Below are 26,836 nucleotides of genomic sequence, written 5' to 3' on the forward strand. Positions count from 1 at the left end.
CTTTTAACATGGCCAACATTACAAGCTGAACATTACAACAATCAACTTGTCTTCATTGTTGATGCCACTGTTGCAAATTATAAAACACTAAAGTCAGTTAATTCTGTCTGTCCTCAATATATGTATTCTAGTCCTTTCAAGAATGGGAACTAAATTACACAGTAAGCTTTGTCATGTTTTTGAATAGATAGATGAACAGTAGATCCACAATTTATTTTTTCAGTATATTTATTGACAGCGCTGTTAGCCAGTGAGCTACATTTGAAGTAGGGTGTTTTAAAGCAAAGTAAATTTGCACAGATAAAAGTCTTTAAAGAGGAAAGGAGTCAAGTTACAGTAAATTAAAATAAATGCAAGTTAATTTTTGCACATAAATATAGTGCAAGAGGGATAGTTACAAATGTATATTAAATCATTAATAGTACTGTTGTCACTGAGCTTAATTGATACTACTTAAATTTGTCTCCTCCCACTCTGCAGAGCAACAACCCTATCGAATGCAGTTTCCACTCTTTCCAATACAGGGATGTCTTTGAGTAAAGTTGACGAGCGGGAAAAGCAAGCAGCTCTGGAAGAAGAACAAGCTAGACTACAAGCTCTCAAGGTTTGTGGCTTTCTTCCCCATTTAGCATTTAACTTCCTGTATGTATCCTGACTTGGTTTGTGATTAAAGTGTACTGAAACATGAACACCAGCTTCTTGTGTTCATTGTTAAGTTATTTGGATGCTCATTTTGTGAATGAGTGGTGAAAAATTGATTCAGCATTCATTAATATCCCTTAATACTGTTTCAGCATTCTTAAAGTGCTCTTAATCAAATCTTGGATCTTTGACCTTGGAGTTACAAACTTTGGGATGGAGTGAGGGATTTATTTGGTAGGTTCTGTGAGGTTATGGATTCTAACAAACAGGTGTCTTGCAGTTAGAGGTCAGGCTGAAGAGAAGAAGCTGTGGTACATTTTGTACCTCATTCCACTTTTCGTCATTTTCTACTCTATTGTAGCTTTTTAGCTGGTAATCACTATGTGTTGAGCAAACTTGTAACAAGATTTTAACATTCATCCTCCAATTCAGAGGATGTTAATTTGGCAGCTTTTGCCTTATCAATAAATTGGCAACAAATTAACATGCCTAAGTTGGGTCTAGGTTAGATCGTCTGATATGTACACACTAAGGAACCTTATGCTCTTCAATCTCTCTACAGCAGACTATTGATGTCCACTGAGGAGTGGGCAGCCTCTGCCTTCCTGAAGTCCATAATTATCCATTCAACTGCCTGGGTAGAGGGAATGTCCTATGAAGATAGGTTGAGCGAACTAGGGCTTTTCTCTTGAAGGAGGATGAGAGGTGACTGGATAACTGGAGACCTTTTCCCAGGGCAGAAATGGCTTAGACAAAGGAGTGTTATTTTAAGGTGTTTGGAGGAAAGTATAGGGGGAATTGTCGCGAGGTAAGTTCTTTACACAAAGTGGTGGATGCATGGAACACCCTGCCAGGTTTCGTTGTAGAGGAAGATGGGAAGATCTATTAGGAGCATTTAAGAAACTATTAGGTAGGCACCTGCCTGATAGAAAAATGGAGGTTATGTAGGAAGAAAGGTTTAAATTGATCTTCTGAGTAGGTTTAAAAATCAGCACAACATCATGGGCTGAATGTCCTGTATTATGTTGTCTATACCAACACATCTCCTTTCAATACTCAAGTAATACATGTTCAAAACTATCACTAAACCTTTGCCTGAATTTGTATAGTGATAGAGTATGTACTTCGCAGCTAAAAGTATTTTGGATCTGAGAACTATCTCAGATTGACAGATAAACTAGATTTTGAAGTTACATTCTATTGTTGTGGGTCCAAAATAAAATTCATCTATTTTATTACAATTTTGAAAGATGTTTGCAACAAATGTATCTAATACAATTCTGTCCATCAAATATTTCATTTGGGAGAACAAAATAGTTAAAACATTTAAGGTTCAAGTTTAAGTTTTTTTAATTATCATTCAACCACACATTGAATACCCATGGATACAGCCAAATGAAGCAACGTGTTCCTCTGGGGACAAGGTGCAAGATGCAGTTCCCGCACTCATACACAGCACAAGGCACGTAGATACTTTATTGATCCCTAAGGAAATTACAGTGACACAGAAACATTACAAGCGCACAGATGTACAAATATTACAAGAGAAGTAAGAAAGAATTTTAAAAAAATAAGTCGTTTCAGTTTCTCAGGACGGGGTCATCACTTCCCCAGCTACAGGTTGAATCATTATAGAGCCTAATGGCCAAGGGTAAGAGTGGCCTCATATAGTGCTCTTTGGAGCAGCACAGTTGTCTTGGTCTGTGTCTAAAAGTGCTCATCTGTTCAGGCAAGGTGCCAGAATTGCCAGGATTTTCCATAGGGTCCTTTGTTCTACCGCAGCCTCCAGTGTGTCCAGTTTAACTCCAGTAACAGAGCCAGCCTTTCTATTCAGTTCATTGAGCCTGTTGGCATCACCCGTGTTGACACCATTGCCCCAGCACACCACTGCAGAGAAGATTGTACTGGTGACATCAGATGGGTAGAACATGTGAAGGAGAGGCCTGCATACTCCCCAGGAGATTGAAATGACTCTGGCCCTTCTTGTATACAGCCTCTGTGCTGGTGATTCACTCTATTCTGTCATCCAGGTACTTGTAGATCCTCATCACATCCACATCCGCACCATCAATAGTAACAGGGGGCGGTGCAGGCTTAGTCTTCCTGAAGTCCATCACTTCCTCTTTGTCTTACTGACGTTGAGCTGCAGATGATTTGGCTTGCACCATTTGACAAAGTCCTCCACCAGGGCCCTGTATTCCTCCTCCTGTCCTCCCTTTATCCACTCAACTATTGCTGAGTCATCAGAGAATTCCTGCAGATGACATGACTCAGTGTTGTATCTAAAGTCCGAGGGTAAACAGGAAAGGAGTCAATACAGTCCCCTGTGGGGCCCAGTGCTGCTTATATCCATGTCTGACACATGTATAGCACATATAAGATGTATATATTTTTATACATAAAAGTCCCTGTGTGCCATGTCCTGTAAATTGACGGTGCATGGGTATTTTTGGCAAGAATAAGCAATTCTCAGCAGTCTGCAGAAGAATGCACGCATGCAATCCAGGATGTCTTCCACAGAGCAAACACTGGAGGGAAGCACTGATGGAAGGGCTAGCCCCAAATGGACACTGCACCACACCATCTCCACCATCCTCCCTCCTGGACTGGTGCATCAGACAAGGCTGCAGCTTGAAGCCTAGTCCTCACTATAACTGAGGCCACACTGTTTCCCCCACTTTCGGTCTTGCCAATAAACCAATGAAATGGACTAGCAATATTTTGCATTACCAAAGTCCAAAAGGGTGTTGCATCGCACCGATTCCAGCTCCTCTGCCAACAAGCAACTTGCTGATGGGATAGATCTGCAATACTTGAAGTTCTAAATGTTCTAGCATTGTCTTGCAATCATAAAAAAGACAATTGGAAAAAGACGAAAACACCTTTGGTTAACCCTGGAGAGGCTGCTGCATCCAAGTGTGCTGCCATCTTACCAGAATTTAACTTCTGACAAAATTTTAAAGGGGGGAGAGAATTTATTTCTTTGCACAGTACTGTAGTAATGTTATGTTTTGCACTGTACTGCTGCCACAAACAAACACATTTCATGATGTGAGTGGTGATAAACCTGACTCTGATATGGGTGTCTATTGTGGACTGAGAGTGGGAAGGGGGCAAGGAGAGAGAATCGTGTTTGGGAGAGGGGAGGGAATGGGAAACACCAGAGAGGCTTTCTGTAATGATCAATAAACCAGTTGTTTGGAATCAAATGGCTTGCCTGGATTCTCAGGGCTGGGTGTATCTGGACCTGTGCCACTGCCCTCCCCAGCGCTCCTCCTCTGCCACCTGTCCCACACCCCTCTGCAGCACTCCACCCTCTCCATTCCCAACATTTTTTTGCTCCCACCAGATTTACAAACTCACTCTCCACTCCACTTTTTACAAATACAGTACTGTGCAAAAGTCTTAGGCACACTAACTCTATAAATATATATGTGTGTGTGTGTGTGTGTGTGTATGTGTGTGTGTATATAATATATATAAATAAAATGTGTGTGTGTGTATACATATGTGTGATTTTAAGTAACTGTTAAGAAAATCACAATGCATGACCTAGCCTTGTATTCCTCATTTAGTCCGGAGTTGAGTTTCAAAACCTGCCAGATAATGACTACTACCCATTGACTTCCTTTCACCCTGCGTTGCTCCTTTTTAGGATATTATTTGGAAAATTATTTTAAATAGACTAAGTGATATCAATGGCTAAAAAATTGTTTACTTTTTGATTCATGACTTGTGAATGTCTATTTTCCACCCTTATCCCAGTTTAGGGGTAGTAATGCAGCTTATCACATCCTAACCATGACCAACGTGAGCTCTCCTAAATTGTGTCAGTTGAATTTAGGACATTCCAAGTCTGCAAACCAATTAATGACGTAGTTTTGAAGAGAATATTGAAGTTTTTTAACCGGGGCTTCATTAGATTGTAAAAACTTGGCCAAAAATTTGAATTTGAGAGACCTTGATTTAGAACCAGTCCCTTCAATTCGAAGTACCTAATCTAATCTCAGCATATGTAGTGTGATGCTATTTGACCTGGATTTTTGATACAGGTAAATAATATTTCTCATTATTTTAACAGCTGAATTCATATTTATTTTGCTTATACATATTACACTTTTGCAAGGACATCATGATAAATTTGAATTAACTCTTCTTAACAGGAACAGCGGCATAAAGAGCTACCGATACAATCACAGTCTGCAACTGCATCCACCACTGTGTCTCCAAGCTCCACATCAGGGAAAAGCATAAATACAACAACAGCAGTTGATCTATTCTCAGTTGCCACACCAGTAACAAGTACTAACAGGTGAATATCTTTTAGTTTAACCCAAAATACTTTGTGAAAGCTGTGAGCCATAAATTTAATTTCACCATTTAACTACAAATTGAGCTCAATTAATTCATCTGAGTTGCATGCTGAAAATTGTCAATTCTTTTAGATATTTTATGGAAATATAATAGAAACTATTAAAAATAAAATTATCAGGAATTGGATTGTAGGAGTAAAATTAAACTTGTTAAAGTTCTTGTATATGAAAGTTGTGATTTTTAAAATACCAAGTACGTCAAGAATACAGATTTAGTAATGTGCAAATTAGTGTAACATTGAATACTTACAGTGAAATAAACAACTTGTTCAGATAGTAAGGGACAAAATTGGTCCACTTGAAGATCAGCGTGGTTATTTATGCATGGGGCTGAAAGAAATGGGAGAGATCTCAAATAGATTTTTTTTGTATCTGTATTTCCTTAGGAGGTGGACACAGTCTGTAGAACTAAGGCAAAACAACAGTGAGATTGTGGACTGTATACAAGTTGCAGAGGAAAAGGTGCTTGGTGTCTTAAGGCAAATTAGTATGGATAAATCTTCAGAGTCTGACAGTATTCCCGCAGACTTTGTGGGAGGATAGTTCTGAAATTGCAGGTGCCCTGGCACAGGTATTTAAAACATCCTTCGCTGTGGATGAAGATCCAAAGGATTAGAGGATATACATGTTGTTCTGTTGTTCAAGAAATGCTCTAAGAATAAGCCAGGAAATTATAGGCTAATGAACCTGACGTCAGTTGTAAGTAAGTTATTGGAAGGTTTTCTAAAGTACAGATATATAAATATTTGGATAGATGGGGACTGAGTAGGAATAGTAAAACTGGCTTTGTGCATGGTAAGTCGTTACTAACCTTCAAGTTTTTCGAGGAAGTTACCTGGAAAGTTGAAGATGACAAGGCAGTGGATGTTATCTACATGGACTTTAGCAAGTCTATAGACAAGGTCTCACGTGAGCTGCTGGTCAAGAAGGTTCTGTCACTTGGCATTCAGGATGAGATAGCAAATTGGATTCCACAATGGCTTCTCAGGAGAAGTCAAAGAATGATACATGGTTGTATCTCTGACTGGAGGCCTGTGACTAGTGGTGTGCCACAGAGATTTGTGCTGGGTTCATTGTTATTTGCCATCTATATTACTTGGATGATAATGTGGTAAACTGAATCAGCAAATTTGAGGATGGTAACAAAGATTGGGGTCATACTGAACAGTGAGGAAGGCTATCAAAGCTTGCAGTGGGTTTGGACCAGCTGGAAAAATGGGCTGAGAAATGGCTGGTGAAATGTAATCCAGACAAGTGTGAGGTGTTGCACTTTAAGAGAATAACCAGGGTAGAACTTGCATCATGAACGGTCAGCCACTGAAGACTACATTTCTACTGCCCTCACAGAGTGTTGTGTATAAAGGTAGGCAGGGTGTTAAACACCTTCTTAAAAATCACCCGAGCCAGAAGCTTCCTTCAGAGTTTTTAATGAGAAAACTTTATAAAAATGCAAAAAGTAAAACACATATTAGATTCAATACAGAATCATCACGTGCCTGAATATACTAATATTAACAATTATTCCACGATCAGCATTAAACAAGGTAATGGACAAATGCAAAATTCTATAGCTATGCCGTGAACTAGAGTGAACTCGTGGTACAATGACAATTTAATAGCGATAAAGGAACTATTATGTTTATCGTTCAAAGTACATCTACTAAGTGTTTACCAATATTAAGAAAGCTATTTCAAGGGGCAAATAAGGAGTGGATGGAGATGGATGTCTTTCTACTCTGTTTGCTCCAAATCAAAATCTAAATTAACCCACACAGGAAATTATGTAAAAAGAAAATGTTTGTGATCAGGAGTGATGTTTGTACAAAGAAGTACATACAAAATAAACAGTGTCTCTAGAGGCAGAACACTCCCAGCCTGACATCCATGATGAGAAACTTAACTACTGAAACCAAAAGTCAAACAATAATTCCATTAAGTCTTTGGCAAAGCAAGGACTATCTCAGAGACTGGTCTTGGAAACAGTCTTTCTGCACGGTCTTTAGCTGTTCTTGCTTCAGGAATGTTGTCTTTGACATATTTGCTCATGGTAATGTCTGATGAGTAGACCGGTGACACAGTGCTCACCCAATATGCCGATTGGGTGAGGTACCTCTGAAGTGAGATGTCCCTTAATATGTCCTCCAACTTGCTGTTTCCCTCAGTATTGACCTAGTTCACTAAGGTAACTTTGGACTGAAAGAGGGTTCTGCTTTGTGATGCACTGCACTTCCTCTAAATATATCTGTCTTTGAACAACAATAAGGATTCTAACCTTTGCTTGATGCAGTTGCTCTACAGAGAGGTTGCTTACAAATGTTATAACCACTACAAAGGCTGTCTTTAGCTACTCCTACAATCTTCACTTTCATATAGATACAGCTCTCACAAGGTCTAAAATGACTTGGCACTCATTAATCTTAAATTTGTGACACTGGGTTGACGAGCACCATCAAGGCAGGCTGCACCCACTGTGACCCAACCCAGGTCCGGTCATTGGGCATAAGTTGCATCATACCAACCGTTGCACTGTTCACAAACCTCATGTGCACAGAAGGAGTCTGCCAAGCAACAAGAGAATCTCAGCAGAAGAGTCGAGTAGTGGGATCTTGTCAGCTATGTCCTTAAGATGTGAACTACTATATGCAGCTTCAGGGATTGGATTCTCATCCCTTTTATTGGGAATATGGTTGCAGTCAATGAAAGATGGGTAAGAAGACCTCCCCTCCATTGACTCTGCGACAAATCCACTGGCTCTGCTTCCGGTGATTTCTGCTGTTCTAGAACATCTCTTTAGAATGTACGGGGAAGAGGCTACATCTGATGGACCCTCAGCTGGCTCCCCACCGTGGTTGTGTTGGCCAAGTTGCTGGCCCTGAATTTACAGTTGTATCTGTGTCTAGTTCTTTGGAAGTATCAATATATTCTTGGCTCAGTTTTCTGGAGACCACTGGTGCTTGCTGCACCATGCTCTGCAATATATTGTTACTATTTCTCCAGTTCTTCTTACTACTCCCCAAGATTCTCCTCCACAATCAGGATGACCATCTTGTCCACATTTGGTCTGACTTTGCCTGAGGGCTCCTCTGGCCAAACTGTGCATCTCACTCAAACTATTGTCCGATGGTTATTTATCACCACAGCTTGGTGCAGCAAGTGAGGGCCATGCAGCTGGCTCTGCACTAGCTTCTGTTGAAAGGTGAGCCACTGATGCATGGTGAACTCTTCAGCCCTTGTGTACTCTTATCAAGTAGTCAACACCCATTTGTTTCCAAGTTGGGTGACCTTGGGCTCTTCTTACTTTCTACTTTAAATGAGGATTCATCTTAGTTTGGGTTTGAATCTGAAGTAGAGGATGCAAGTTCAGGAGGAGGACTGGGTAAAAATTTAGTGTGAAGCATGATAGGAAGCTGGTTCCTTTCTTTGCCTGCTGCTTTGATTTCATCCTCTTGAGCAACCATGTCATATTAGAGGGCTTGCTTAAGTGGAAATCCAAAGTGACACACACAGGAAATGATGTAATAAATAGCTTACAAACGGGTAGCAATATTTGTACAAAATAAACTGCATACAAAACAGGCAATGCCTCTAGAAGCAGAACAGCGGTATAGAGGGATCCGAAAATACAGATTATTCCTTGAAAGTGGCATCACAAATAGATAGGATCGTAAAGAGATCTTTTGGCACATTGGACTTCATAATTCAGAGTATTGAGTACAGGAGTTGGGATGTTATGTTAAGGTTGTATAAATTGTTGTTGAGGCCTACTTTGGAGTTTTGTGTTCAGTTCTGGTCACGTATGTACAGGAAAGATATCAATAAGATTGAAGAGTGCAGAGAAAATTTACAAGGATATTGCCAAGACTTGAGTACTTGAGTTATAGGAAAAGGTTGACTAGGTTAGGACTTTATTCTTTGGAGTGCAAGAGAATAAGGGGAGATTTGATTGAGTAAACAAAATGATGAGAGGTGTAGATGTGGTAAATGCAAGCAGCCTTTTTCCACTGAGGATGGGTGGGATTACAACTAAAGGTCATGGGTTAAAGTTAAAAAGTGAAATATGTCAGAGGAACATGAAATGGAACTACTTGACTCAGGATGGTGAAAGAGTAGAATGATCTGCCAGCGGAATTGGTGGATGTGGGTTTGACTTCAACATTTAAGAGAAGTTTGGATAAGTACATGGATGGGAGGGAGGGGTATAGAGAACTGTGTTCCAGGTGCAGATTAATGGGGCTAGTCTAGGCAGAATAGTAATTCTATGCTCTATGACTCAATGTAAAGTAGAAAAGGAATTCCTTCAAAGTACATGCATATCCTTCACTTAACATAATTTTATTTTGCTTAATCACCAAATTTTTATAGACAGCAAATATCAAGGCTGAAATTGCACACAAATAATTGCCCAGCACTGGTATCAATCTTCTACAGAAGCTGTTGTTGACGTAACTCATAATTTTATTTTAAATGTTTGCCTCTTGAATACTGCTTTCTTTCATGTAGTGTTTTCATGATGATTTCTGAGCATGAGTGAAAATAGTTTGCTAAAGTATGTGTTGGACTATGACACCAAGTTTTTCCATACTCTGGCTTTTTTGTGTTTTCAAAATCAGTTGATCAGATTTGTTCCCTGGTCCCGACCGCTTCATTTTCACTATGGATGTCCAGTCCTTATACACCTCCATTCCCCATCAAGAAGGCCTCAAAGCCCTCCGCTACTTTCTGGATAATAGACCTCACCAGTTCCCCACCACCAATACCCTTTTCCAGTTGGCGGAACTGGTACTCACACTTAATAACTTCTCTTTTGGCTCTTCCCACTTTCTTCAGACTAAGGGTGTAGCTAAGGGAACTCGCATGGGCCCTAGCTATTTCTGCCTCATTGTTGGTTATGTGGAACAGTCTGTGCTCCAAACCTGTTCTGGTACTGCTCCCCAACTTTTCCTCCGGTACATTGACGACTACATTGGTGCTGCTTCCTGCACCCATGCTGAGCTCGTCAATTTCATTGACTTTACTTCAAACTTCCACCCAGCCCTCAAATTCACTTGGTCTATCTCGGACACTTCTCTCCCCTTTCTCAATCTCTCGGTCTCCATCTCTGCAGACTGTCCACTGACATCTTCTACAAGCCCACTGACTGTCATAACTACCTCAACTGTACCTCTTCCCACCCCGCCACATGCAAAAATGCCATTCCCTATTCCCGGTTCCTCCGTCTCCACCGCATCTGCTCCCAGGATGAGGCTTTCTGTTCCAGGACATCTCAAATGTCCTCTTTCTTTAAGGATTGTGGTTTCCCTTCTGCCGTCATAAATGATGCCCTTACCCGCATCTCCTCCATTTCCCGCACTTCGGCCCTCACCCCATCCTCCCGCCACCACAACAGGGCCAGAGTTCCCCTTGTCCTCACCTACCACCCCACCAGCCTCCGGATCCAGCACATTATCCTCCGCAACTTCTGCCACCTTCAACAGGACCCCACCACTAAGCACTTCTTTCCCTCCCCACCCCTCTCCGCTTTCCGCAAGGATCGATCCCTCTGCAACTCCCTGGTCCACACGTCCCTCCCCATGGATCTCCCACCCAGCACTTATCCCTGTAAGCGTCAGTACTATACCTGTCCCTACACCTCCTCTCTTGCCACCATTCAGGGCCCCAAACAGTCCTTCCAGGTGAGGCAGCTCTTCACTTGTGAGTCTGTTGGAGTCATCTATTGCATCCGGTGCTCCCGGTGCGGTCTCCTCTACATCAGTGAAACCCGACGCAGATTGGGGGACTGCTTCGTCAAGCACCTCCGCTCTGTCCGCCACAACAGACAGGATCTCCCGGTAGCCACCCACTTCAGCTCTGCTTCCCATTCCCATTCAGATATGTCCATACACGGCCTCCTGTACTGCCATGATGAGGCTCAACTCAGGTTGGAGGAGCAACACCTCATATACCATCTAGGTAGTCTCCAGCCCCTTGGTATGAATTTCGAATTCTCCAACTTCCGGTAATTCCCTCCCCCCTCCCTTCCCCTATTCCTATTTCTCTCTGCACCCTCCCCCAGCTGCCTATCACCTCCCTCATGGTTCCGCCTCCTTCTACTACCCATTGTGTTTTCCCCTATTCCTTCTTCACCTTTCCTGTCTATCACCTCCCTGCTTCCCCTCCCCCACCCCTTTATCTTTCCTCTTACTGGTTTTTCCACCTGGAACCTACCAGCCTTCTCCTTTCCACCCTCCCTCCACCTTCTTTATAGGGCCTCTGCCCCTTCCCTCTTCAGTCCTGACGAAGGGTTCCAGCCCGAAACGTTGACTGATCGTTTCCACGGATGCAGCCCGACCTGCTGAGTTCCTCCAGCGTGTTGTGAGTGTTGCTTTGACCCCAGCATCTGCAGAGTATTTTGTGTTATCTGCAGTAATTCTTGCCCCTTGTTGAACTTCTGGGGGTGGGGGGGAGTATTTAATGTTGATAACCCTACCTTCTGGAACATTTCCCAGAGAGGAGACAGGCTTTGAGCATTTAGGGCCCCATTTTCTGGAGATCAAAAATGATGACTAAAGGTAGTGCAAAAAGTGTAAATCTTTGACATTCACTTCTCAATGGATTCAGTATTGACAGTCAGCATACTGATATAAATTCAAACCAATAAAAGATGCATGGATATCATTGTTAAGCACTGAGAACGACTCTCCTGCAATTTGCAGTTTCAATCTAGAAATGTCAGATCAAATTTTTTATATTGGAAATTTTCATGTATCGTTAAATTTGGAATTTTTTGGTTTCTGATACAGTGCACCCAGTCTTTCTGATGATATCTTCAATCTGCAGTCAGCTTTTGTACCAACAGTGCAGAGCACCCCTGAAATATCAAAATCAGTAGCTAATGCTTGGGGAGGTAAGTTGGTTCCTATCAACTCGAACAATTATTTTGACACCATCTTCATTTTGATAAAGTATGAATTTGATCAGTTTGTGAATGAACTATAATCAATAGCATGGTTCATTTTACCTTCATATATCTCAAAGAATTCTTGCTGAGCTTACAGTACAGAAAAGTGGAACAAAGACTGCAAACCAGACTTCTAACAATTTTTCAGCAGAAATGAAACTGGGAGAAAATTAGTGAATGGACAGGAAATTGGAAGACAACCAAGAAGGATTCCGGGTACACATTTTCATTCAGCAGAAAATAATTATCAGTGTCCTCTAGAGACCTATAATATGGTCTACCTTTTTCATTATATCAATTACTTAAAAGAAGAAATAAAAAAACAAACTTGTATGGTCAAGTTTCCTCACTTGAGTTACTCTTTCCTACTCTAGTTATGAAAAGGGCATTGTTGGACAAAGAAAATGGACAGAAGTTGTGGTTGAAGTGATCTACTTTGGACTTATGAATCTTATAATGCTAAAAATTATGGCTGAGAATACAGTAAAGTCTGGGACCAAGCAGCATCCCAGCTGTATTTAATGAGAACATGTACTTGTGGATTAGGTACACCACTACTTAAATACATTTATAACACCAGCATCCATCTGATGATGTTGAAAATAGCCCCGATGTTTGTTGTTCACAAGAACAGGACAAAGTCCTACTAATTACTAAATGACAGTCTGCTCTCAGTTATTAACAGAACGATAGGTGTTCTCAATAGTGATATCAAGCAGTACTTTCATTAACTCATGAACCAAGTTTGGGTTTCAGCCAGATCACTTAGCTCCAGACTTCTTTGCAACCATGATCCAAACATTGACCAAAGAGTTGAATTCCAGAGGTGAAGTCACAGTGATTATCCTTAACATCAGTAAGGAGCTGAATAGCCATCAAAGTAAAAGCACTTTGATGGTCAAAGTTGTATTTCACACAAAGATGGTTGTTGTTGTTGAAGGTTAATTGTTTAAGTCAATGGATGATTTTTTCTCAAGAGAGTATAACCATCTACATTACATTAGTATCCTCCCTACCCCCCCCCCCCCGCCTCCCCATCAATAATTTGAGGATTGCCATTGAGTTGATATTCAACTGGGTCAGCCACATGAGTACTCTAGTATTAATGATTATGCTGTTTTGTATTTTAAATAAATGGAATTTGTTTTCTTAATTAGTTGTATCGGTTTATGAAATTTCAGCGCTCCCCCCCCCCACCTCTAATGTCCTCAATTGCCATCTTCCCTTCTAGCTGAAAAAGCATTTTTTTTTAAACTTGTGCACATTAACAAATTACTCCATCACATTTGGGTCATATTATTGGTTATGTGTGGCTGCCCACCTCTGATTGTATAAAGTGAAAAAATTACCGGAAGTTCACAAACCTGCAAATATCTTGTTCATTCATTCTAAATCCTGAGAATTTGACTTCTACATCCCCAACTCCAAACTAAGTTCAGATCCTGTCTCTGTTCACCCTTTCTTGGATTTGGAGTACAGATCTGGTTATGGGTAAGCACTTTATTATATTGTAGATGTACGTTTAGAATAGATGAATATAAGCTTTTTGGTGCTTTTTTCTTTGGTAATTAGATTTGTGACTTGTGACTGAAATATTTTGAGATAACATTAATCAGCACAGAAGTGCATATTCCCTACTTAAGCACATTCAGATCTTGAGCTTTTTTGCCAACAGATAATTCAAAATCGGACATGCATCCCTGAATTAATTTTTAAATGTATTGAGTGTTTACAGGTCACTTTGACACTAGCTGATAAGCAGTTCACATTTCTGTAGAAACAATGGTACCTAAACTGGTGACACTGATATTTTTAATGATAATTTTCAGATAATTTTAGACAATAATAAAGTTTTAAACATCAAGATATCTCTGTGGTTAATTTGCTCTGTTGTAATCATATATTCTATTAGGATAGAATGTGGCTCTTTTACATGAAGTAAGTGCAAACTCTTTAATTAGGTTAGATTACAGCTTTATGCATCAGGTTTTTTAATAGTTAAATGCATTTGAAATCAAGAAGAATTGTGTCTTTTTTTAAATTTAAAGTGTCAAGGTCTATCGACAGACAAAGGTAGAGTCAAATGGCAGGTGAAGTAGAGGTATTGGAGCTATGCCGTGAGTTTAAAAGCCTGTGGCTTTCAAAAGGCAAGGTAAAGGTAGATGGATTTAATTTGCAGAGCAAGAATGATATATAATTGTTGTGAGAAGTATTTCTTTAGTAGCTTCTATTGATTGTCTAGGAGAGGTTACGTCATTATTGTCGTTTTATCTTGTTGCTATATAGCCGACATTGGTTCCCCTTAGTGTTTCTCACTCTCCATCTAATGTATCCCCTTTCTGCTTCTGATTGTAATACAAACCACAGCTGGACCTTGTGCTACATTCACCATCTTTGCATTAAATGGAAATCGCCACATTATTTTAATTACTATTCATTCTTACTAAAATAGGTTCTCATACATTAACGTGTTGTAATTTAATTGGCTGTTTTGTAATTGTTTTTGCTGTTTCCTTTCACCCTTTGCCATTGTTTTTGGTCTCCAAGCTGTGCTACTCAGATATCTATGCAGGTAGAATTTTTCTTTGCGGCAGGTGTGTATCTATCATATGTACATTCTTACTCGTATCACATGATTTAAAAAAATAAGACTTGTAAACTCCCAAAGTTTCCACATGAATAATATTGGCAATTTAAACAACTAAAGAAGAATCATCATGTCGCTTGTTCATACATGATATCCTACAAGTTGTACAGGTATCTAGAGCCACATGCTAAGAAATTTAGGTTCCAAAAATGACCATTTTGTTCTTGAATCAATATATATCAGCAACAGAAACAGATTGAGAATTTGCCTCAAATGATGGGCAGTTTCAAACTTCCACTGAGAAAGGTCGCACTTCAAGAGTTGTATGAAGGACATATTATTGCAATGACATGTATTTTTGGCACTTGACTTTGTAGTTGAAGACATATTTGACCTCTAATTATTGGTTGCTCCATCTCCCAATACTGCCCCTACCCCCTCACTTACCTGGCTTGACCTGCCCATCATCCTTTACCCTTCCTTGGTACATCAATCTCCCACTGACACCTGTTACACTACACCCCCTCCTCTTATTTACTTGCTATCTTCCCTCTTAGTCCTGATAAAGGGTTTCAAATCTTCACAGTTCCTTTCTCCAACAGATGTTGTTCAACCCACCGAGTTTCTCATGCAGACTTTGTTGATTGAGTGTCAGTATTTTGACTGAATTAATGCCATTTTTTCAGATTTGCATGAAATAGGTATGAGTTTGCAGTTATTGTGGAGGATCAAGGGGAAATGATTTGGTACTAACAAATGGATCATTATTGTGAATTTTTTTCTCGGTGTTGTACATTCACTTCAGAATGTCCTTCACAGCTAACAAAGTATATTTAATGTTCAGTTATTTTTTTTTCTGACATAGGAAGTATAGTGAATAATTTGCCTGTTGCTGGCTCTCAAAACAGCATTGTGTCACTGACTGGAAATTATTTTGGTAAAGTTTATTGTGAGTTAAATATAGGCCAAAATAAACCCATTTAGTGAAGTGAGAAAAGTTTAGTACTACACATAATTTCTGTAACTTTTTTCTAGATGTATTCAACTCTTTTGCTGAACCAAGTCCTGCTACATCCACAAAAATTGAACATTTTCCTGAGGTAGACATCTTTGATGCAGGTATCTATTGTGTATAATAAATACAGTGTAGTAATGATATATCTAGAGCAATATGAAAATATAGAAATTGATGCACAGTAAATGAGTATTTAGCCACTATGCAAGCTTCCAAATGCAGGTGGACCTACTTCAATCCTACTTCCATATCAAACCGGAGATTTTATCTGTTGATTTCCAGACTTCCTTACTTTTTAAAAAAAAAAATAAGCTGTTATTTTACAGTACAATTGAGTTGAAAGCTTATCGTATTTTTCAAGGAAATAGTAGTCTCTAAGTGACAGAATCTTTGACTACTCTTTGAAAATCAAGGATAGTTTTAATTTTTAGTTCTTGAAGAATGATAAATTTTAGCCTGTCATAATTTGGAGAATGACGTTAAATATTTTGCTAATTTCATAATAGATGAACTGCAAATTTTAAGCTCTACACCCATATATTTAATGTCCAAAAATGTAGTCACATATCATACATTTACTAAATTGTCACTTATGAATACGGAAGCTAATTGATGTATTCTACCTCTTGGGAGAGCACAGACACTTTCATAGAGGAGATCCAAGATACTGAATTTTTTTTATTTAAAAAAAGAGTCAATGAGAGGAAACTGATCAGAAATGTAAAAGCAAAGGGATGTCAAATGTGTCTGTTAGAGTCAGAGACAGGAGAATTTGTATTGGGGAATGAAGAGAAAAAATCCAAATACAGTTAAAGAAGCAAATTAGAGCTAGTAGAAATTTAGTACTAAAGAAGTTTGAGAGATTGATAACTGATAAATCCTAAAGTACTGATAATCTAGATCCCAGAGTTTTTAGAGATGACAATAAAGGTGTTTCTTTTCAAAAATTCTATAGATTCCAGAATGGTGTCTACAGATTTGGGGTTAGCAAACAGGGCTAATAATTTAAGACAGGTAAGCAGAAAGGAGCTACCAGTTTTGTAGGCTAACATATTAGGCTAGAGAATACTAGAAGACTTTATGAAGAATGTTGTAGAGAAGTATCTATAAAAGAATTAGATGATTGAGCAGACAGCTGGGATTTATGAAAGGGAAATTATGTTTGACCATTCTTTTGGAGTTATTCTAGGATGTGGCTAATAAAATTATTTGTGGATGTAATGTATACAGATTTTCAATAGGTTGATCAGCAAAGTCAGAGCACATGAAATTGGTTATAAAATATTTCCTTGTATTGCCTACAGACAAAGGCCAGGAATATAAAGAAACAAGTGTTGATAGACAATAGCATACTGTAAGGATCAGTGTTTGGGCCCCAGTTATTCTTAATCAATATGAACAATTTAACTGAGGAAACCAAATGTCATATTTTAAAGTCTGCTTATCATTCAAATGTACACTACATTGTGAGCAGAAAGAAGAATATAAAGAAGTGTTAAGAGCATACCATCAAGCTAAATGAGTGGATTAGGAATACAATATGGGGAAAAAAGAGGTCATCCATTTTGAGAGACCTCTCATTTGATCTCAGAAATGACCTCACAAAGCAGAGAGGAACTGTTTTAATTAGTAACTAACTGGGAAATGTTGATTTTCAAAGGAATCCTTGTTCACAAGTCTCTTAAAGGTATTTAAGAAGGAAAATGCAAAGTTGGCCTTATAAAAGGGCTCGAGAAGAGTGAAATATCACTCCAATTATGTGTGAGCACACTAAAATATACAGGTCATTGGGAATGCAATAACGATTCACCAAGTTGTTTGCTGGATGGTGGGTTAGCATGGGTTGAGTAGACTAAAGTTGTATCCTCTAGATGAGGGTGATTCTTACAGGGCTTAACATTGTGCTTGTGGGAAGGATATTTTCCTGGTTGAGGAGTCTAGGCCAAGAATTAAAACGTGGGATAGGTCATGTAAAATTGAGATAGAGAAACTATATTCATGCAGACAGTCATGAACTTAGACCTCCACCCTAGAGGACTATCACTGAGTCAAAAGAGAGATCAAGACTTCTTAGAGTACAAAAATATTGGGCTAATGCAGAAAAATAGAGCTAACCAGAAGATCAGTTACGATCATAGTTAACAATGGAAACAGGTTCAAATGAACCATGTTATATACTCTTCTTTGTAAGTCTTGTGTTATCCGAATTTCTGGACTTTTCTTCCTTTTTTCGGATCAGACTCTTTCACCTCAAAAGGATCAGCTTCTGTTCTTGAAGTTATTTCTACCCATGACCCCTTTCTTGGTGAGTTGCTTTCCTTTGAAAAGTAAGTTATCTGCATCTCTGTTTTCTCACTGCCTTTTGCCCTTGTTCACTTGTTTCCTCCTGGCTTCTCACCCAGTTAATGTTACATGGTTTTTTTTTTGGTTTTCTTTAGCATCAGGCCGCCTTACGCTCTCAGTTGTGTATTATCTCTCTTCCCACACTGCCTGTCCCCACTCTGTTGAACCACAGTCCTTTGCAAACATGCACACAGATATTGTTTTATCTTCTTCCTGTCTTTACCTACTAGCTACTACCCTCCACCCCATCAATCTAATCTTTTCTGGTATGGACAAAAAGATTTCATCTGTCAGAAAATGAAAGAGTTGATGATTAATGACAGAAGTTGTTTGGCGTACCTTAGTTTGTATGTAGGTATTCTGTTCCTGGGAACTGTTCATAAGTCAGAAGCAAACAAGAAATAAGTGAGAGTGGGTCACAGAAGCAATTGTGATGGAAGAGTGAGCAAGGGTGGGCAGAGTGGCTGCCTGTTGGTCTCAGTGCACAAATGATTTTGTTCAGCGTTCCCAGGCTTCCTTGGCTCAATCCAGCTCCCAGTGTAGCAGCTTAGATGCGTGGGGATGTGGAGAAGGAAGGGAGACATGTATAAGTGTCCTATCTGTAACTGGCAGAAGATACCGACAGCTCTACAGCAATCGGCAAATTTATCCTGCCAGTTTCCCATGCGCACTGTTGATATGTTCAGGTTGTCCATAAGTTGAATATTTGTGACCTAGAGAGAGCCTGTACCCAGAAATACTCTGTTCCATCCAGCTCCTGAATGCTTACTCTAATAAATCTTGATGGGGAGAAACTGTTTGAATCATTTGCACATTTTTCTCTTCCTAGTTTTGAACACATCTTCTCATGTGCTTACAGTTTAAGTTTAAACAATAAAGATTTTTTCCTTCATTTTTGCTCTTCTATGTATTGTCCAGAAATTGATTTCTTAGTGGCCAGAAATGGATGCATTACTTAAGTGTCAAACTCATTTTTAAAAAATAGTCTGGAATTTGAACATTTAGAAGACCTGAGAGTTGCCTGATGACAGTTAATGTCACTTGCAGAGGAAAAATTAAAATTACAAGATTTGGGTTTGGTTGCAGAGGTATGTATTTGAAAAGTTCAAAGTGGCTCATGTGAGGTATCTGAATTGGGTGTTTTATAATGTTACAGTGTAACCTACAGGTACAAATTACAGAATTGAACAAGGTTAAAATTGTAGATCTAAACACCAAATGGAAAAGGAAAATTGAAAATCATTTTATCATTTATTGTAGGAAATGTTGGATGGGATTTGGGGAGTAAAACTGGGTGCTGTGGTTCGTATTCTCTCTGTTCATGTAAGCCAAAAACTGAATTTAATCAGCTTACTCCCAGTTCCCAGCTCTTGACTTATAATTCTATAGATGGTTATTCAACTATTTTTAAAATGTTTTTCTGCCTCTATCATCTGATTTGATGGTGAGCTGTAGGCCATGACCAGGTGGATTTTTTTTCTCCATTCTCCTTTAATCATAGTCATTAGTATGGAAACCAACACCCTGGCACACCAAGTCCACACCAACTGGCAAGTATCCATTTATGCTAACCCTGTACAAATCCCATTTTTATCAGTTCTTCTCACATTCCAACCATATTCTGGCACTACACTTGCCTGTACACGATGGTCAATTACAATCAACCTTTAATTGATCAACACTTGGACACATGGCAACACACAGGGGAAACCTACACCTTTCAGGAAGAATCTGTAAGCTCCACACTGATAGATCAATCCAATACTATGAGCTAGTGGCTCAATTACAACACTGCTATCCTATTAACCTACCAATTAACTTGATTCTGTGCCCCCCTAATTATTGATCCCCTCTGCTTGGAGGAAAAGGTTTCTGTTTTCCCTGTCCAATTCACTCATAATGTTTTTACATTTGATAAACTAGTCCCTCAGTAACCCTTGTTCCTAACAGCCCAAGATTAGTCAGTTAGATTCACAGGCATCAGATTTCATAATTGGAGAATTAGAAATCACTAACTACATATATCTAATTGGAAAGTACATGATGGAGCATTAGGTGCATACAAGGTACTTTGTTAAAAATTTATGTTACCATGATTGAGTATTTCGGGAGAAGTGAGGTTGGATGACCACAGATTTTCAAATTTGGAGTCAAGAAGATCATATGTGATCCCCTTTTGGAATAATGTACATAGCCCTCTTTGGAAACAGTTAATATTGAAAAGGTGTATTTGTATTGTCATACAGATTATAGATCAACCAGAGCAGTGCTGTAATGAGAAAAATAAGTTAGGAAAACAACAAGGTTTTGAATTATTACTTCAGTTCATTTAACAAGCAATTCTGCAAGTTATTTGTTCATTCTTCACCATGCACTTTAGAATGGTACTGTGTTAGAGGTATACTCTTTTGGATGTATAAAGTTCTACGTCTCATTGATGATGACTAGAGAATTTTGACAGACATCAATGAATGCCTTCAAAATAAGTCAAAGTATTGGCTTAATTGGTGTTTATGGAATTATGTAAAGACTGCACCATTTCAAAAGTAATTTTTATAAACCATTCTGGGATATCTAATGTATGTACAGTAGCTCTTCCCTTTGTTTTCTGAATGACTCATTGGATCAAACTTTCTTCCCTAGGATTCACTCCTCAGCCTGTTCCTCAGATGATTGCTCCAACACCAATGAATGTGGACTTCGATTCGGTGTTTGGATCCAAGTTGGGTGCCAATGATGCCCAGAATGCAAGCGGTAACAAGTCCTAAGTTGCTTTAATCATACTAAATATTTCCTATATGTCACAAATTGTTACAGCATTTTCTGTTATAATGTTATATACTTAAGCAAAGCCAATTTTTTTAAGGCTTTGCAGTTTAACCTTTTCCCCAAGCAAGATGCTCAACATTCTTCATTCTCTGGTAAGGGAAATTGTCCTGATAGTTATCAAAAAAAAGGTTAACCTACATATTGGCCTGTTAATCATTCAATTTTTTTTCTATAATATGGTATGCTACCTGGGGACATCTAGTAGTTTCCATTATACATTCCAGTCATAGAAATGCCCAAAGACCTTAAATCAGGTGCACCTTGAAATAATTTATTTGAAGCATTTTTTGTGGTTTATTTCTAACACCTTTAAATTTCCATTCAATATACAGTGATAAACTAATAGCAATACAGAGTGAATGGGCTATTTAGTCCCAAAGCCTGATCCACCAAACATTGCATTCAGGTTGACTAATCAAACAATATATCAAGGAATAATCAGATTCTCTAATGAAATTCTCTAAGTTGATTGAATACCTTCTGGTCATCAGAAATCAATCAATCGTAGGGTATAAAATTAAGAATCGTCTAAGCATCAGTTACCATTGTGTTGTAGAAGTGTTTCTACCTTCATTTTATTTACATGGAGAAAATGAATAGTAGATTTTTCTAATATCTTTGGAGCTTCTTGCCTATTGAGCATGCTCTGTATTGACATTGATTCAGCTTTCTTATGACTCATTCTGTTTACATGCTTCCATTTTGACCTGGTGTCTTCCTTCTAACTGAATGGTGAGTTGGATTTCATTGCTTGACTGAGTAAAATCTGCTAACTAGAGATCATATTTATTTTTACACACACCTATAAGCCTATGGATATTAGTATGGGCATATCTTTGTGTTTGTTTTTAAATGTGCCTGATCATGCCTGTTTCTGATTTTGTCAGTCTTTTCAGTAAAAGTTCAAAGTAAATTTGTTAGCAAAATACAGATATATCACCATATACTACCCTGAGATTATTTTACTTGCGGGTATTCACAGTAAGTACATAGAAACACAGTAGAATCAATGAAAGTTTGCACACAAAGGCAGACAAAGAACCATTGTTCAAAAGGTAACAAACTGTGCAAAAAGAGAAAAAATAAATAATAAATAAACATTGAGAACAGGTATTGTGTTCTGGAAGGTGAGTCCATAGGTTGCGGTGTGGAACCTAAGGGTCCTGTACCTCCTACCTGATGACAGGAGCAAGAAGAGAGCATGACCTGGGTGGTGGGGGTCCCTGATGGATGCTGTTTTCCTGCGACAGCGCTCCATATAAATGTGCTCAATGGTGGGGAAGTCTTCACCAGTGATGGACTCGGCTATATCCACTACTTTTTATAGATCAGTGTACTTTAGTCAGTATCTTGCAGTGAACATAAAATCATCTTGTTTTGATATAACACTTATGCTATTACAAAACATGCCAAGGAACTTCACAAAGCCTATATGTGGAGACACAAGAACATACTTTATACTTTATTGTTGCCAAACAATTGGTACTATAACGTACAATCATCACAGCGATATCTGATTCTGTGCATGTAAAAGAGATAGCCAAAAACGTAGACAAGGTTATTAAAGAATATATTTAGTATTTTTAGGTAAAGATAAAATGTTGCCAGCTTTTACCCTTGCATTTCAACTCATAGTTACAAGTGAGTAAATTTATCACTGACTTCACTCAAAGAATACTTTTGCTTCTATTGGGTAGCAAAGGAGTTTGAGGAGTAATTTTACATTTCTGTAAGACATGAGGAACTCGTATGCATCACAAAATTCCTCAATAACTTAGAAAAAATAGATAATCTTACTTTGGAGGATCTTACAAATCTTTTAGAAGATTGTTTTAATCTTCCAATTCTGTTATTTTCTCCCTAGGTTTCGGTCAACCAGGTGAAATGTTGATGCCAACTCTCCTTGCCAAAAATCAGACAGCACCACCATCAATGAGCCAACAGAATAACAAACTATTAGCAACGGACTTGGATTCATCCCTCGCAAACCTTGTGGGCAGTACGTATATAAGAACACAATAGCCTGTGTTGTTTAGCAAGTGAATTTCTTTTATAAAAGTAGTACTTCAAAGTTTTAGAGTTCTACGTAAATTTATTATCAAAAGTACATGTATGTCACCATATACAGTATTAATCCCCTTGGAAGTTTTTATGTGTTATTGTTTAAAACATTGAATCACGGTGGATTTAATTTGGCTTTTTTTGACACTGATCAACAGAAAAAAAGTATTTTGTGTCAAAGTGAAAAGCGATTTCCACAAAGTGATCTAAATTAATTACAAATATAAAACATAAAATAATTAATTGCTGAAGTATTCACCCCCTTTAATATGACATACCAATTCATCACTGGTGCAGCCAACTGGTTTTAGAAGTCACATTATTAGTTAAATGGAGATCACAATGTGCATTCAAAGTGTTTCAATTGTTGTAAAAATACACCTGTATCTGGAAGGTCCAACTGCTGGTGAGTCAGTATCTTGGCAAAAACTGTATCATGAAGACAAAAGAACACTCCGAGCAACTCTGCGAAATGGTTATTGTAAAGCTCAAGTCGGGAGATGGATACAAGAAACTTTCCAAGTCACTGAATATCCTTTGGAGTACAGTTAAGTCAATCATTAAGAGATGGAAGGAATATGGCACAGCTGTAAATCTGCCTAGAGCAGGCCACCCTCAAAACCTGAGTGACCGTGCAAGAAAGGAACTAGTGATGGAGGCTACCAAGAGACCTATGACACTGAGGTCAGCTGGAAGAAAGTTCTATGGTCTAATGAAACAAAAATTGAGCTTTTTGGCCATCAGGACACTGCACTTCATCAAAAGCAGACCATCCCTACTACGTAGAATTGTGGTGGCTGCATCATGCTGTGGGGATGGTTCACTGCAGTAGGCACTGGAAGGCTTGTGAAGGTAGAGGGTAAAATGAAAGCAGCAACCTACAGGGAAATCCTGGAAGAAAACCTGATGCAGTCTGCAAGAGAACTGCAACTTGGGAGAAAATTTGTTTTCCAGCAAGACAATGACCCCAAGCATGAAGCCAAAGCTACACAGGAATAGCTTAGAAACAACAAAGTTAATGTCCTGGAATGGCCAAGTCAGAGCCCAGACCTCAATCCAATTGAGAACTTGTGGCTGGACCTGAAAAAGGCTGATCACTCACGATCTCCATGCCATTTGATAGAGTAGTTTTGTAAAGAAGAATGGGGAAAAATTGCAGTGTCCAGATGTGCAAAGCTGATAGAGTCATATCCACACAAACTAAAGGTTGTAGTTGCTGCCATAGGTGCATCTACTAAATACTGACTGGAAGGGGTGATCAATTATGTAATCGATTATTTTCTGTTTAACAATTGTAATAAATTTAGACCAATTTATAGAAATTTGTTTTCACTTTGACACAAAAGTATTTTCCGTTGATCAGTGTCAAAAATGCCAAATTAAATCCACTGTGATTCATTGTAGTAAGTAAGATGGTACTTTAGCTGTGCTTAGCCACACAGTCATAACAGCAGGGGGCTAAGTACACAGCCTTGTCATGCACCTGTGCTGATGGAGATTGTGGAGGAGATGATGTTGCCAATCTGAACTGACTGGGATCTGCAAGTGAGGAAATCAAGCATCCAATAGCACAAGGGGGTATTGAGGCCAAGGTCTTGAAGTTTATTGATTATTTCTGAGGGTATGCTAGTATTGAATGCCGAACTATAGTCAATGAAGAGCATCCTGATGTGTCCATCTTCGCTGTCCAGATGTTCCAGGTTTGGGTGAACAACCAATGAAATGGCATCTGCTGTGGACTGTTATGCCAGTCGGCAAGTTGCAGCCAATCCAAGTCGCTTCTCAGGAGTTGATATGTTTCATCAGTAACCTCTCAAAACACTTTTCACTGTGGATTCATATGCTAGTGGACAGTAGATACTGAGGCAGGATACCACGTTCTTCTTATGCACCAGTATAATTGAAGCCTGCTTGAAGCAGGTGGGTAACTCAGATTGCTGAAGCTAGAGGTTAAAGATATTGATGAACACGCCAGCCAACTGATCAGCACAGGTCTTTAGCACTCGACCAGGTACCCCGTCTGGGCTGGATGCTTTCCGTGGATTCACTCTCCTGAAGAATACTGTCATGTCAGCCTCACACACTGAAATTAAGGGATCATCAGGGGGAGTTTGTGATGGTTCCTCCATGTTTCGATGATCAAAGTGACCATAGAAGGCATTGAGCTCATCTGGAAGTGAAGCTCTGTTGTCACTTACAGTATGTCACTTGCTCTCACTTTGTAAGTGGTGATAGCATTCAAGCCCTGCCACAACTGTCAAGCATCCTTCATTGATTAAAGTTTGATCTATGAAATAGCTTTCTGGAGATCGTACCTGGACCTCCTGTAACTTTCTTAATCACCATACCTAAGTGCTTCTGATCTAGCCCACAGCAGATTGCAGAACTCCTGGTTCATCTCTGACTTCGGTTTGGGGATGATTCTGAATGATTTTGTAGGGACACACTTGTGTACAACTGTTTTAATAAAGTCCATGACAACCGTGATATAGTCATTCAGATCCACAGATGAGTCTGAACGCGCCCAGTCCACCAACTTGAAGCGATCCCATAGCTGCTCCTCTGCCTCTGCAACCCATTATTCTTCAGCTTCTGCCATTATGTAGACAAGAGATCAGATTTCCTGAAATGCGGCCTGGGCATGGAATGGTAGACATTCCTTATCTTAGTTTAGCAGTGGTCTAATAGGTTGATGCTACAGGTTATGTGCTGATGGTAATTGGGCCAGGGACTTCTTCAAACGAGCCTGATTGAAATCACCGACAATGATATGAAAGGCGCTGGGTGGACAATTTCTTATTTGGTGACAGCATCATGCAATATCTCAGGTGCTTGATTATAGTCTGCTGCTGGTGGTATGTAAACTGTGGTCAGGGTCATGGAGGAGAACTCTTTTGGTAAATAGAACGGCCTGCATTTGATTATTAGGTGTTCAAGATCGGGGGAATATGACCACGACAAAAATGCCACATTGGAGCACCACAGAGAGTTAATGATGAAGCACAGACCTCCGCCTTTTGCCGTTTCAAATCAGTAGTTTGGTCTATCCTGTGCATCAAGAAGCTTTCAGGTCTGAAAGCTGTATCTGGCATACTCCGAGTAAGCCATGTCTCTGTAACACAAAGAACACAATTTCTCATTTCTGTTCGATACAGCAATCTTGCCCTCAGTTCCTCAATTTTGTTCTCTAGCAAGTGCATATTTGCTAATAAGATGCTGGGTAGAGGAGGCTTCATCATCCTGTGTTTCAATCTGATTTGGTGTTCCCCCACCCCTGCTTTGCCTCCGGCCATGGCGATGAACCTTGATGCTGAAAATAAAATGTGCAAATGTTGAAAACTTGAAATAAAAACGCAAATAAAAACTAGCAAAACTCAGCAAGTCGGGCAGCATCCCTGGATAGAAAAATGGTGTTTCATATCAAAAACTCTTCATCAGAACTGAGGAAGTAAGCAAATAAGTTAGTTTTAAGTTGTAGAGAGGGTTGGGAGTGAATGGGACAAAGAAGGGGAGGAAAAAACTCAGATGAGGCCAGTGTAGCTGGGGTGATTCTTTATTTCAGAGAATATAAAATTAACAGTAAAATATTGGTACTTGAAGACTTTAGACAAAACTGCCACATGCCTCTTTACGAAATTTTTTTTATGGCAACTTTTTTTGTGAGGGAAGTTGTAATCAAATCTATTACAAAACAAGACCTGCTTTTGTATAGCATCTTTAGAATAGCTTGAAGTACTCCCTAAATAGTATTTTGCTTCTAAATTATTGTTACAGGATAGATCTTAGCCCAATAATCTCAGCATAATTGTTTCTACTGACAGAAAAAGGGGTAAAGGTGGACTACTGGCACCTTAAAACCAATTGTTTTGGTCAGCTGTGGAGAAGGAAAACTGATCTCAAACCTCTGCTGCCCTGTGGCTATACCCATTCATAGGGAAAGCTTTGCAAATAAACCCCAAGGCAGTCCTATGTTGAGTTCAACGCCGACTGGCAACTCCTGCGATAACACTGGTGCCAGACTGTATTGGTCTCTACCATTCCTTTGAATT

General features: G+C 39.2%; 1 protein-coding gene across 3 annotated transcripts in view; it reads left to right on the plus strand.

Moving 5' to 3' along the window:
- Window positions 1-26,836, plus strand: part of LOC140204237 (phosphatidylinositol-binding clathrin assembly protein-like) — a 132,315-nt gene that overhangs the window by 84,640 nt on the left and 20,839 nt on the right. The window contains exons 10-15 of one of the 3 annotated variants that reach the window (XM_072270778.1): window positions 481-604; window positions 4,806-4,954; window positions 11,795-11,898; window positions 15,575-15,658; window positions 20,541-20,651; window positions 22,591-22,725. In XM_072270778.1, coding sequence (XP_072126879.1) covers window positions 481-604; window positions 4,806-4,954; window positions 11,795-11,898; window positions 15,575-15,658; window positions 20,541-20,651; window positions 22,591-22,725 — 707 coding nt within the window. Of the gene's footprint in view, window positions 1-480; window positions 605-4,805; window positions 4,955-11,794; window positions 11,899-15,574; window positions 15,659-20,540; window positions 20,652-22,590; window positions 22,726-26,836 lie in introns of those variants that run through there. The other 2 variants (XM_072270779.1, XR_011887563.1) reach the window with 2 other exon arrangements.

This window comes from Mobula birostris, chromosome 10 (assembly GCF_030028105.1).
Source record: "Mobula birostris isolate sMobBir1 chromosome 10, sMobBir1.hap1, whole genome shotgun sequence".
In the NCBI taxonomy this organism is placed as follows: Eukaryota; Metazoa; Chordata; class Chondrichthyes; order Myliobatiformes; family Myliobatidae; genus Mobula; species Mobula birostris.